The sequence below is a fragment of the Olea europaea genome, chromosome 5 (assembly GCF_002742605.1).
Source record: "Olea europaea var. sylvestris chromosome 5, O_europaea_v1, whole genome shotgun sequence".
NCBI classification, from domain to species: domain Eukaryota; kingdom Viridiplantae; phylum Streptophyta; class Magnoliopsida; order Lamiales; family Oleaceae; genus Olea; species Olea europaea.
The window spans coordinates 10,528,111-10,542,579 of record NC_036241.1 but is presented as its reverse complement, the minus strand read 5'-3'; the positions used below and the strand labels follow the sequence as shown (position 1 = coordinate 10,542,579).

The window sequence follows — 14,469 nt, the reverse complement described above, 5'->3', positions numbered from 1 at the left end:
AATTTTAATCACTAAATATAGGTTCATATCGTCAATTGCTCATTGAAGTTTAAAATATTGAGTTTTGATTATTGAATTTTGAAAAATATTATACATTACTCACTGTAATCTCGATATTTTTCAAAGTTTAGTAGTAATTCAGTGATCAAAATTCGATATTTTAAATTTCGAAGAGTAGTGAAAGATATGAATTTAAGTCTAATGATCAAAATTTAATATTTTAAATTTTAATGACCAATGAAATACATGAAAATTCAGTAACCGAACAATTAATTCCTCGATTAACTTCACTTATACGCTGTTAAGTGCACATTGGAAGCCCCAGAGAGATCTGTGCAGTCGAGCGTCCTTGCTAGAAATATATAAAGAGAGGCATTGCGAATTTTTCAGACCGATATCCAGAGCAGAGAGATCTGCAAATTCTTCTTCCTTTAATACATCTTACCTAACAGATCTATGCAAAATGGCTCAACCTTTCTTGAAGAAAGACGATGATCGCGATGACGAAGGTGGGTGTTCAGATATATATAAGATTCTTATTTACCGCTTATTGTTGAATTATTTCAGTTTTTGTTTTTTTTTTATTTCAATTGATTCGATTTCAGTTTCGATTCATACTTCAGTTTATCATTTTTCTACATTCGGTGTCAGATCTACATTTCCCAGTATATACGGAACTATAGATTTTAATCGCAAATTGAATTATAAAATGAGCATGTCTTTTTCGGTTGATCCTTTAGCATATGATTTTGGTATTACTTGAGGTTTTTTATGTTCTCAGTATTTAATTTGGAAATGAATTAGTCTTTGTCTTCGATCTTTTAGCATATGATTTCGGTAAACTTGAGTTTTCTTCCAATTATGGGCATTTTTGTTTCATTTTTCATTGTATGATTTGATTGATTTTTAACTGTTTTGAGTTAAGTATTTCCTTGATTAAGTTATAGGTATATGATTTTTGTGAACACAATTGTGACATTTTTATGATGCGGATAGGAGACATGAATAATTTCTCTGATTGGTTGCAATTACATTATTTTGGATCAGTCAATTTCTGTTTAGATCTGCTTAATTGGGGTCTTAGGCATGCTGATGTTGTTTTTGTTATTTTTCAGCAGAGTACTCTCCTTTCTTGGGGATCGAGAAGGGTGCGGTGTTACAGGACGCTAGAGTTTTCAATGACCCTCAGCTGGATGCCAGGAGATGTTCACAGGTACTTCTTTTTGTTACTCTGCAAATCAATCCAATCATAAATTTTGTGAGTTTGCAAGAAATAATCGACATTTTTATTTTTATTTTTTTAGGTGATCACGAAGCTCCTGTATCTTCTGAATCAGGGCGAGACATTTACAAAGGTTAGATTATGAGTCCATTACAATCTCTCTCTCTCTCTCTCTCATGCATAGAGTTAAAACACCACTAGAATTCCACAAGTTTTAGAATGATAATATTGCACTTCTGTTTGTAAAATTTTAACCATAGGTCTTTTATGCGTGTAGTATACTAGTATCAATGTTCTGATTTCTTAAGTTTATTAATAATTAACAAAAAAATTAGATAACTTTGAAGATTCACTCAGATACCTTTACCCTGGATACTTATAGTAACAGCACATTAGCATTGAGAAAGCACAGTATTGTAAACTCCATTTGTATACTCACTGTTCCACGGGTGACTACTTGGAAATGTTTGAACATTTTATTGGAAAACCTTTTGCAAGTTACATTTTACTTTGCTTTTTTAATCAGCTGTGTATATTATATTTTGTTTTCTAGTTTCTAATTATTGTTTTTAAGATCATAACTATGCAAGGAGCTTGATTCTTGAAAATATTCTTCGTTTGAATTACCGAAAGTATACGGTTTGTTGACAAGTAGTAAAATAGAATTTGAGTACATGAATCTTACTTATAGAGATTGTACCAGTTCAAGTTCGAATTAACTTAGCTTTAATCGAAACAATAGAAATTTGTGATTTATTTTATTTTATTTATAAATAAATTGTGATCTAATAATTTACTTCTAAATGCAAGATTATAATTAAATGTAAGTTTTATAGAAATATAATAATGAAAAGCATACTACAATCCTGAATTTCCTTGTATCAATCCCATTTTATCCTGAACCTTATGAATTTGATGACACGATTCAATTACGAAGATGAGTATTCCTAATTTGTTTAACAATCTCTTTCGAGTAGAATTAAACATATTTTTACATGTGACCCGACTATATTTTTATGACTGATGCGAACATATAAAAATGCATTAACGATATATAAATACTTAAGCATCTTGTAAATATGGATATTTTTATCTCTTATCAAACTGTACGACATTGGATACTATGTCTAAATAATTTTCAATATTTCGAAGGTAAAATAAGCCACAAAACTCATAAAATTATTGCACATATAATTGTAGATAAAGATAAATTCATCTCAATCATTCAAGAAATGAAAACGTGTTTTAAATGTCAAAAAGAAATAAGACTCAAAAGTTAAGGTTCATAAAACAAGGTTAATCGAAAACCTCACACAAAAATAATCTAGCCTAGCATAATATCGGAATTAAACAAATAAAAGTTTGAAGATATCACCAATAAATTGAAGGAACTTGATTAATTCCTGCACAGTTGTTGATGAATTATCGTGGAATTAATTTCTTTGCCGCTGCCCATGTCGGTCCTCTTCTTTTTATTTATTTATTTTGGCCGTCCCTGTGCGTATGTATATCCCCCCCCCCCGTCGTGTGTGTCTCCTGTTTTTATTCCAATCAGCAGCCAGCTTGTTGAGTTCCAAGAGGAGTCTAATTCTGCTTCTCCATCTTTTTCTCTCTCCAATTCCTCCAGTAGCTTTCTTCTTTTTCTCCAAGGAATTTAATTGGTTTTCTTTTATTCCTGAATGCCTCTGCCCCCTTTTTTCTTTCAGAAAAGGTTTCCCAATTTCTGCTTCGAAGACCAAACAAAGACAACAGAGCAGATAAGAAAATTATTTTACTTGACTTTGTATACTTGGTTTGATGCAGTGGCTAAAAATCCTGTTGTAGGGTTGCCTAATTTCATGTTGTTCCTTTTATACTTAAAGTGATTGTATACCTTCCATGTACTCTCTTTTAAGGAATAAAATTCTCTGATTACTTATAAAAAAAAAAGAAAAAGGTTTCCCAATTTCAAGCCAATTGTCCAAGGCCCACTTAAATTTCATTCACTTTACAATTTGGTTTGAAGCCCAATTTGATATAAAATTTCTCACCAAGGCCTCCATGCTTTATAATTAATATAATTTAGTCCCTTGAGTTAAATTAATTGTGCAGTCAACATCCTTTAGTTCATTCAATTCTAGCCCTTCAATTTCTAACACGTGGAATTAGTCCCCAAACTTCCATTCAATGGCCAATTTATCATTCTTCTTTTTCCAATTGCTTCGAAACGAGTCCGACACTGAAACAAACGAAAATTACCCCAATTTAAGTAGAATTCTATACTTTGAAGATATAAAAATTTAGTAATATGGCCCATATAAGTGCACAAAATGCACTTATTTCTTAATTTAAAGTTCCTCAACAAAAGTACAAAGAGAAGATGAGTTTGCAATTGAATTTGGTATCTGACTTCTAAGGAAGCGACACAGTTTACATTTTGGACTCTTGCATCCTTATGTTTTATCTCTTAGAATTTTCTATACCTTCCTGGTTATTAGATGCATATAAATTTACATGCCTGTAAAGTTGAAACATTGACTAAAAGATCTCCCTTTTATAGACTTTCTTCCCTGAAATTGTGTACGGTGAGATGTGTCTAGAGACAGTGAGATTTCTCAGTGTGCTTGTTTACCAAGTTAGCTTGCATACTAACAATTTCTAGGTGATTTTATCTGTTCATTCTTACATTGTAATTGTATCAGCATCATGCCACCTTGAAGTCCCAAAACTGGATTTCATATAAGCTCCTATTAATTTGATTTCTAGATTGAAGCCACAGAAGTATTTTTTTCCGTTACAAAGCTGTTCCAGTCCAAAGATATTGGTCTCAGAAGAATGGTTTATCTCATGATAAAGGAGCTCTCTCCTTGTGCAGATGAGGTTATATGGTTTCCTTATTTTTTATTTTTACTTTTTTCTTTTTTAAAATGGTTCCATGCTTTCAAAATAGTAGATAATGAACACTTTCGTTTATGACATCGAAGGTTATCATTGTTACAAGCTCCCTCATGAAGGACATGAATAGCCGTACTGATATGTACCGCGCAAATGCAATACGTGTCTTATGTCGAATAACTGATGGAACACTTCTAACACAAATTGAAAGGTATCTCAAACAAGCTATTGTTGACAAAAACCCAGTGGTTGCCAGTGCTGCCCTTGTCAGCGGCATTCATCTATTACAGGTACTATCGAATGTGTAAGAAGTCAAATCTATTTGTTAATTAAGCCCTTGTTAGGTGGGGATTAAATTCAGGTTTTAAGTGGATTTAATAAAAATTGATGAAATATGTGGTTAAAAAGTTGGGGACCCATAAAATATGTGGTTAAAATTAAGTGTTGACTTTGACTTAGATTAAATCTAGATTTTAAAATCGTACTAAACAAGGGCTAAGTAAATTTCTTTTGTAACAATATATTTATTTGACAGACAAATCCAGAGATTGTGAAAAGGTGGAGTAACGAGGTACAAGAAGCTGTTCAATCTCGTGCTGCACTTGTGCAATTCCATGCACTTGCTTTGCTCCATCAGGTATGTGGTTTTCTCTGAAAGGATTAACTCTCTTTTTTACCAATATATAATTCTCTTCCCTCTATTAGGTTTTTTATTAAGATCATGTTTGGTACAGCTTAAAATCCAATTAAAACCTATTTTTTGACCGTTATTTCACTATTTCAGCCGTCATTTTTAAATTCTTTTCTCACATGTAGGACCCACTTTATCTCGAACGGTCAAAAAATCAATTAAAAAAATCCCTACCAAACAAGCACTAACTCTCTCAACTTCAAGTTTTTTGAGTTGTATTGAATGATCAAAATACAGCATATAAGTGAGTCAGCTACATGATCACATGCTAATATAAGGAATTTAACACTACTAATTTAGAGCCCAGGGCAGTTTAAAGTAATTTTCTCTGGGTGCCTCTCGGGATAAATTTACTTAGTGTATACTCATTTTAGCACAGAAATTTCAGAAGTTGTTTGCCTGTTTTTCTCTTTGGCTACTTATTGTCAGTAATGACAAAGGGCGATTCTTCCACATTTTCCTCCAATTGTTAACTAGCTTGTAATTTGTGTAGCTTGCTCTATGTGATTCATTGTGCTATTTTAGTTCCTTGCCCCATTTAAATATGTTTCTGTAGGATACAATACTTGTATGAGTGGAAGAGTCTCAATGAATTGAGGAGTTTGTTGACTCTGTACCATTGTTCTTTATAATAAAATGAAAAATTTTACCTATAAATTTTTTTCTCTCAATTATATCCATAAAATGTTTCTCTCATCTTCTATTTTTGTGTAGGTAATGGAATATTTAATTTTTCTTCTTGTTTTTGGGGGTTGGGGGTGAGAAATGCTGATAGCCAGAAGAATCTATACATTAATTCCTTTTTCACTGGAATTTTGATTATGACACACCTTTGTCATTTGTCATTTTCGTTTCTGAAAGTAGTACCTGCATTGATTGTTGGTATAATTTCCTTCATATGTTGAGGCAACATGTCTCTTTCATTATTTGTCTGCTTTAAAGGATGAAAATTGTACACACAATAATGTATTGGAGCATCTCCAATGGTGGTGTAAAATTGGATGTAAATTGGCATTTCCAAAACCACTTTTGCTTCCCCATTTATATCCTGGTGGCTTTAAATCCAAATTTTGCTTCAGTGAGAAGATCTAAAAAAATTGGGTGCATGTGTGTTGGCAGTTTTTTGCGTCTTGTGAGTTCCACGGGTAGATCTAAAAAAAGACGTAAATGCCAATCTCTTTTTTACATTTTCTACCGGAAAATGTACTTTGTATTTCCTTTGCATCTCTCCATTGGAGATCTAAATGACAATTTAGATCTAATTTAGAGCACCATTGGAGGTACTCTTAGTTTGGCTACATGACTTATTGATTCTCCAAATCATGGGTTTATGTAAAGTCTTCAGTATAAACGCATGTTTGGCTTTCGTTTAAATGTTATATTGCTAAATTTGCAGATACGACAAAATGATCGGTTGGCTGTTAGCAAGCTGGTAACCAGCTTGACAAAGGGGACTGTTCGTTCACCTTTAGCTCAGTGCTTACTGATTCGTTACACTAGTCAGGTGCTGCTTTAATCTGATGACGGTGGTAAATGTCTTTCTTTTGTTGTGTCATATCACAAGTACTGATTAATCATGCAATCATTTAACCTGTCAAGGTTATAAGAGAGTCAGGTGTAAATACCCAGACAGGGGACCGACCATTCTATGACTATCTTGAGGGCTGTCTCCGTCACAAAGCTGAAATGGTTATCTTCGAAGCAGCTAGGGCAATCACAGAGTTGAGTGGTGTGACTACCCGAGAGCTGACTCCTGCCATAACTGTTTTACAGCTCTTTTTAAGTTCATCTAAGCCAGTTCTTAGGTTTGCCGCAGTCCGGACTTTGAATAAGGTTGTTATTCTTTCTATGATGATTCTAAATCATCCTGCTGTACTTATTACTTTTGACGTGTTTATGGATTTATGCATTATTAATTAATATTTTCTTTGCAAAAATTGACTCCCTCCCCATCCTCGAGATGTAGTTATTTTTTTCTTTTGATTTTATAAACTCAAACTGAATCTATAGGTTTTTTCCTTTATTGATATCACCGAGTGAGCTTGCCCATGTTCTATGATGGAAATTGGACATGAATAACTGAAGAGTTCATGATGCTACATTACATTTTCTGCAGTTTAAGTTAAATTATTCCTCTCAAACATTGATGATGCACATTAATATCACCCCCCCCCCCCCCCCCCCCGCCCGCGCGGGGACCTAATAATGTGTAGTTTCTGTGCAGATATCTAACTAAATTTCATTATCTGGAATGTATATGTCCCGAATTTGCTAGACATTTCTATTTATGTAATCTGTTCTCATACTCTTTACGAGTTCTATGAGAAGTATTGCTTCCAGAGGGTGGCATCACCTATCAGTTGAATATTCTATGCACCATCAATGTTCCATACTATCAAAATGATGTTATAGGTGATTCAATATTAGACCAATTATTAAAGAACCGTTTCTAGGTTTCACTTCCACAATCCGCATGGTATCTTCTTCCTTCTGCTTACTGTCCATTTTATGATGCAAGGTCTTTATATGGTGATGTATTCCAGTCTTTAAATATATGTAGGTTGCTATGTCACATCCCATGGCTGTAACGAACTGTAATATAGACATGGAGAGCTTGATTTCAGATCAAAATAGAAGCATTGCTACCCTTGCCATTACAACTCTACTGAAAACTGGCAATGAATCAAGTGTTGATCGCTTGATGAAACAGATTACAAATTTTATGTCTGATATTGCTGATGAATTCAAGATTGTTGTTGTAGAAGCTATAAGATCATTGTGTCTGAAATTTCCCCTCAAGTACAGATCTCTGTAAGTGATTGTACAATTCCTTGGATTTGGATTGATGGACCTCATGTTCCATGTATTTAAGAGTACTAGCATCTAATTATGCTTTTGGCCTTGGATTTTCTCCAGGATGAATTTCTTAAGCAATATTTTGAGAGAAGAAGGTGGATTTGAGTATAAAAAGGCAATTGTGGATTCAATTGTGATTTTAATTAGAGATATTCCAGATGCCAAAGAAAGTGGACTACTTCATTTATGTGAATTCATTGAGGATTGTGAATTCACGTATCTTTCCACCCAGGTTAACCTTTTTTTTAATCTTGGCTCCTTGCATTTTTTGGGCAATTTATGTTTGTTGCATCTTAATGTGGTTCATTATTATTTTCCAGTATTAACTAGAGTTTTATTAAATTGATACCCTGTTAGATCCTACACTTTCTTGGAAATGAAGGACCAAAGACCTCTGATCCAAGTAAATATATCCGGTATATCTACAATCGGGTGATACTCGAAAATGCAACTGTTCGGGCCAGTGCTGTCAGTACGCTGGCGAAATTTGGTGCGATGATTGACTCACTGAAAGTATGACAGGATTAATTTCGATTAACAGCATTGTTTAATAGATACGAGTTATTAACTTGGAGGTAAACATTTTCTTTCTTTGCTGCAGCCCCGCATATTCATTTTGTTGAGACGTTGCCTTTTTGACAATGATGACGAGGTCAGCTTCCTTTTCTATTGAGACTTTTAAGTGTTACTATTTTTGTAATTGCAAGTCTTTGGTTTTTTATATCGAATCTCTGATGTTTGAAAGTCCGAGATTTTATTGATGAGAATAGTATAAGAATTTCATCCATTTAAATTGGAAAGAATTTCTGTCCTAATGGTAATTCAGAATTTTTAGTACTATTACTTCCAATCCTTACATAATTTCGGCTCCCCATAAAGGGGTTCCTGCTGAAAATAGAAAATTTTGATTGAAGCGCTAGCCAATATGTATCTAGGTTCTTTCTATGGTAAATATGATTCACCATTTCACTTCATTTTTCCGATTTTGTATTTTAAATAGAAAAAGCTAGATTAAGAAACAAGATTTGCAGGTATTTTTTTTATTGATTTTCTGAAAAATTACGATAAGGTGCCTAAAACTGTTACTTTGGTTATTAGAGAAAAAAAATGAGTATAGGTTGTATTGATACTATTAAGCATATTTAAGAAGTGGTATTAGGTTTATCAATATTTTTAAGCATATGCAATCAGTCACGAGTGTTATATTCAGGATGGATAATGATATAAAATCTCCTATTACTTTGAACTTGCATTGAATTTCCACCCAGTCTCTAGCTTCATGAAATTTTCCAAGATGGGGTCGTTTAGCGTATGTAATTTTTTGATGATACAGTTTTACTTAATAAGACACTGAAGGAATAAGTAGTAAATTAGGGCTTTAAAGTAGCACTTACGAATCTGAAAGTTTAGGGTATGTAGAACTAAGAATGTGTTGATTGTCTTTAGGCTTATAGTGTGAACGAAGATAGTAGAGCAACATCAACCAATACCACGGACACGATTGCTTATTGCAAACTTGTGTTTACCCCCATAAGGTTTTGTTTTGCCTTTTCTTTTGCAGGTCCGGGATAGAGCTACATTGTACTTGAACACCCTTGGAGGTGATGGTTCAGTTGTTGAAACTGATAAAGACGTGAAGGAATTTTTATTTGGCTCTCTTGATATTCCATTGACCAATATGGAGACAAGTTTGAAAAATTATGTGAGTATTCATCTTCAATTGTTGCTTATTTGAGCTTTCATGTTGTTTGCCGTTTGTGTTTCCTTATGTACTGTTTGAGGTCACCGTTTTTTCATTTCTTTGCAACAGATACAGAACCCATCGGAAGAGCCTTTTGAAATTAATTCTGTACCCAGAGAGGTAAAATCTCAGCCCCTTGCTGAGAAAAAAGCCCCAGGGAAAAAGCCAACTGGTTTGGGTACTCCTTTAACTGGCCCCACTCCAGCGGGTGATACTTATGAAAGGCTACTCTCCTCTATCCCGGAGTTTGCAAGTTTTGGAAAGCTTTTCAAGGTTTTGGGCTGAGTACCTTTGATAACAAATTCCTCGTTCTGATTAAATTTTATAATTTCTAACTATGAAATACTCTTATGAACTTTGTTTTGCATGATCAGTCTTCAGGCCCGGTGGAGCTTACTGAAGCTGAAACTGAGTATGCAGTTAATGTTATCAAGCATATTTTTGATCGCCATGTGGTGTTCCAGTACAACTGCAGTAACACAATTCCAGAACAGCTGCTGGAGAATGTGAGATTTATCTTTTGCTTTCCTGTCATTTGTTTGAGAATTTTGTTTTCTCAAAATTTTCTTACTTCTGCCAGGTGTTTGTTATTGTGGATGCTTCCGAAGCTGAAGAATTTTCTGAAGTAGGATCCAAACCCTTAAAAACTCTTCCGTATGATACACCAGGACAGACATTTGTGGCATTTGAGAAACCCGAAGGCTTCCCCTCTGTTGGGAAGTTTTCAAATGTGTTGAGGTTTACTGTTAAAGAGGTACTTGTCCCTCCCATCGCCCCTTTGGTTTTATGTATCGTTTGCACCACAACCATCATGATTGGCTAAGCTTGAAAAGAAGTAAATGTTACTTTAAGTAGCTTTTTGTTTCCAAACATGTTTCGATAAGGGTTTTTTTTTTTTTTTTTTTGCTTAAAGAAGTTACCTATTTGGAAAGTAACTCTTAAGCCTATTCTTACTTCTATTTAAAAAAGAAAAAAAAAAGACGTTTATTAAATAAACATTTACTTAAAAGTACATTTTTTTTTTAAAGCTCTAGCCAAACATGCCAATAAAATTCAGACCTCAAATGTGTGACTGAATAGTTTGGGGTTAACCGAATTGCGACAATGCCCATAGGAACTTATAGCTTCTGTTTTCCAACATACAAGTGGATTCACATTTGAAGCAAAAGATATGGTCATGATATATTTGGATGATAAGGATGCATATACATAATGCCCCGCATTATTGTATACATTGTTAATTTTGGGCTATACTCATACGTCGTGCTCATGTCCACAACCCCACATGTTCATAAACTCTTTTGATCTTTTCGATTATTGCCCCTATTCATTCATTTGGCATACTAGGTTGATCCCTCAACTGGTGAGGCTGAAGATGACGGAGTGGAAGACGAATACCAACTCGAAGATTTTGAGGTTGTTGCAGCAGATTACATGGTTAAAGTAGGGGTCTCCAACTTTAGGAATGCCTGGGAAAGCATGGGCCCCGACTTTGAACGTATTGATGAATATGGACTCGGCCCAAGGGAAAGCCTCGCAGAATCTGTTAATGCCGTCATTAGTCTTCTGGGCATGCAGCCCTGTGAGGTAAACCTTTGCCCATTTGCATTTACCTTTGCCCATTTGCATTTTCACGATTAAACTATTAGATTTCCTTTCACAATATTCTTTCAGTAATTTCCTAGTTCAATAGCATTGTGTGGAAATTAACTCTTGCAACAATCCAATCCGTGAGGATTTTGCTTGATGAATTGCTGACTTCCAGTCTATTGATCACTGTTCTTGGACTATAGTCTTATGCTGCTGTTAGAATTAAAATATTTTTTATTGTTGCTTCTGGAAGGAACCTGAAAGACATTTGCTTGTTTTCTTTTCTTTTCTTTTTTTTTTCCTCCAGGGAACAGAGGTCGTCCCTAGCAACTCAAGATCCCATTCATGTCTATTATCTGGTGTATATATAGGCAACGTGAAGGTTCTTGTCAGACTGTCTTTTGGAATTGATGCCTCAAAAGAGGTGGCCATGAAGCTGGCTGTTAGATCAGAGGATGAGAATGTCAGTGATGCAATCCACGTAATAGTTGCAGGTGGGTAGTTCTGTTGCTTCCATTTTTCAAATTTTCTTTGAGGTAAAATTGGTTCTGAATTTTGCCGAATGTTAAATGAGAATAGGGGTTTTATTTTGTGTAATTGGTATAGATTTCTACTCCGATAAATATACTCCTAACTACTGTATTGGATTTGTTCTGCTTTAAAATTCAATATATTCTTACATTTAATTTCTTTTATTTATCATTCTCCCAAAATAAAGAGACATATTTTGTGTCCCTATATTTTGGTAGGGTTCGATTGGCTGACTCACGATTCTTTTATTTGTTGTAACTTTGAAGTGTATTGATGACTATTTTTGGGGGCTACGATTGTATCTAACTTAGGAGATTTTAACTACACATTACGTAGGATTCATCTTTAATATTAACCATTCTTTTAATAAAAATCAGCTTTTTAGCTCCCCCAAACCCGCACTAAATAATGTAACTAGTAAATTTTTAGAGAGAATTCAAACAAGAAATGTCAAGAAACAAAAGAATAAGCAACAATAAAATTCAAAATAAATCAATGAAGTGAAAGGTTTGTGTTGAAAGAAAAATCGAGAAGAGTAGAGAAGATGGATGCAAGGTGCTTGGATGAAATTGGAATGTGAAGTCAGAAATTGTCGATTAGTCATACGTTGGTGAATTACAAGGACCGCTCATCACAATGTGAGCTGGCAGTTGTTACATGTTGAATATTAAAATAAAGGTAAAATGTCACGTCTTAAGTAATAATAATAAAACCTACCGTGAAAAATGAAAAAAGGATATTTAAATCGAAAAGGTTAAAACCCCATAAGGGTACAATATCGGGTCCATATGAGACTTTGATGATGGAATCATTTGTTTTTGCATGTATATCTATGGTAATAGTCCATTGTGCTCATCATTGTGCACAATAAAAATTGAAGATTTTGTGGAAGATTTGCTCAAGTTTTTTGCTCTTTAAAGTTCAATGTCTGTACTTGATTAAAAGGAAATATCGTCCCACTTGATCACACCATATTCTTGAGGGTGTTTTCCAGGTTCAATTGTCATCATGTCATAGATTTTGTTATCTAGCTAAGAATATAGGTAATTAGTACCAAACGTTTTTATCTTTTAATATTATTGTACAAAATATCCTTAGCTTTCATTTTATTTTAACATTTTCACTCCTATTTTCACATTTCATTGCGGAAAATGTTATTTTCATCCAATTTCTCAATAAAATTGTAAAATGACAAATATACCATCTTATTAAAATAAAACAAAAAAGACAATAAAATTAAAGAATATAATGCAATTATACTCTCGAACTTTTTTAAAAACGGAAAATGATTCCAAATAAGTTATTAAAAGGGTAATTAGCACAAAACTTCCGTACATATCATTTTTTAACATTTTCACTCTTACTTTCACATTTCATTATGGAAATCATTATTTTTCATCTATTTTTTTTCAATTAAAAGCTGTAAAGTGATAAATATACACTCCTATTTAAATAAAACAAAAATAAAAATAAAAATAAAAATAAAAATAAAAAACAAATTGCAACAATACACCCAAATTTTTCAAAAAGTACAACTAAATAATTAAAAAAAAGAATTAATGTCAAAATAAGGGTGAAAATAATTGAGAAAATGGATGAAAATGATGATTTTAGCAATGTAATATGAAAATAAGGGTGAAAATAATTGAGAAAATGGATGAAAATGATGATTTTAGCAATGTAATATGAAAATAAGGGTGAAAATGTCAAAAAATGAAATACAGGGACGTTGTGCACAATAATATTAAAATGTGACGTTTTGTGCTAATTACCTTTTTAATAATTTATTTGGATTTATTCGCAGTTTCTTATTTAAAAAAAAAAGTTTGGGGTTATAATTGTAATTTGTTCTTTATTTTTTTTATTTAAATAGGAGGGTATATTTGTCATTTTACATTTTTTTTAATTGAGAAATTGGATGAAAATGACATTTTTCTATAATGAAAGGTAATAATAGAGATGAAAATGTCAAAAAAATAAAAGGAAAGTATATTTTTCACAATAACATTGAAAAGTAAAGACGTTTTGTGTTAATTATCCCTTAAAGTATCTCTAAGAAACTTTTGATTCTTAAAGAACATATTCTATAATTTAGTGAGCATCTATAAATTTAGAGAGAGAAAATTTTGAAATATTCCAACAGATTTTTTATACTTAACAATTAATTTTACTATTGCCAAAAGGATTTATTGCTTTTCTTTAATGATAGGATAAATCCCCGAGTTGAACCAACTATATTTGGAGTTGCGAAACTTAAGGTTGTTGCTAGACTCATGACAATTTTTTGTTACTTAGACTTTCGTTAGATATTAGGCTTCGATTTATATTCCTATGTTAAATAGTGAAATATCGAAGTTTGATCCAACTAATAAATAGAGGGGGTGAATAGGTATTTTATGCAGAATTTAAATTTATCAATCAATAAAAGCAACAAGTCACAATTACTAATTAATCCAAATGAATTCATATGCAATATTATCCTATGTTGAATTACCAAAATTGATAGATTGCATAAAAATAAATAACACCAATAATTGATCATGGAGAAAAACCTTTCGTAAAGGATCAAGAAACTCCGGGTCCAAGCCAATAAAATTTACAATAGAAAAATTGACTTACAATACGGTCCGAACTCAATTAATCCTTACTACTCTCCAATCTACTCTCTGTAATCACCTAGGCCCTCCCGGACCATGTGCTCTTGCGCCAACTTCTGACCTTTTGGAATCGTCGATCTCATGTGTTTCACCAAATATTGGATCTCTGATTTCCTTCATTGATCTTTAAAACTCTAACAAATTATATAGAAGTGGGTGGTTTGATATTTTGAGAATTTGGATTGATATTTTTCCAAAATATGGATAAAAAATCTCAATGTATAGAATTGATATAGGATTTTCAAAAGATGTTTTCTAGGATGAATATAATGATTAACCACCAATCTTGACAAAATATGGCTTGGGT

General features: G+C 33.0%; 1 protein-coding gene across 2 annotated transcripts; it reads left to right on the top strand.

Annotated features, from left to right (window-relative positions):
• The first annotated feature begins 311 nt into the window (after nt 1–311).
• On the top strand, nt 312–11,669 carry LOC111394605 (coatomer subunit gamma-2-like). Of its 2 annotated transcripts, none has more exons than XM_023020507.1 (18): nt 312–509; nt 1,119–1,213; nt 1,305–1,355; nt 3,968–4,081; nt 4,186–4,386; nt 4,632–4,733; nt 6,184–6,291; nt 6,387–6,620; nt 7,348–7,598; nt 7,704–7,875; nt 8,001–8,156; nt 8,245–8,295; nt 9,205–9,345; nt 9,454–9,657; nt 9,759–9,890; nt 9,965–10,138; nt 10,732–10,971; nt 11,282–11,669. In XM_023020507.1, exons 1-18 carry the CDS (start codon nt 464–466, stop codon nt 11,474–11,476), a joined length of 2,667 nt encoding a protein of 888 aa, XP_022876275.1. In that variant the 5' UTR covers nt 312–463; the 3' UTR covers nt 11,477–11,669. The 2 variants fall into 2 exon arrangements, with proteins under 2 accessions (XP_022876275.1, XP_022876273.1); XM_023020505.1 differs by having other exon boundaries at nt 1,116–1,213.
• The last annotated feature ends 2,800 nt before the right edge of the window (nt 11,670–14,469 follow it).

What these genes read in the sequence shown, in the direction of transcription:
- LOC111394605 (XM_023020505.1), top strand. Translation starts at nt 464, where the DNA reads ATGGCTCAACCTTTCTTGAAGAAAGACGATGATCGCGATGACGAAG. An exon ending in CGATGATCGCGATGACGAAG is followed by an intron (nt 510 to 1,115) that starts GTGGGTGTTCAG and finishes GTTATTTTTCAG; the next exon opens with CAGAGTACTCTCCTTTCTTG. An exon ending in CCCCTCAAGTACAGATCTCT is followed by an intron (nt 7,599 to 7,703) that starts GTAAGTGATTGT and finishes GATTTTCTCCAG; the next exon opens with GATGAATTTCTTAAGCAATA.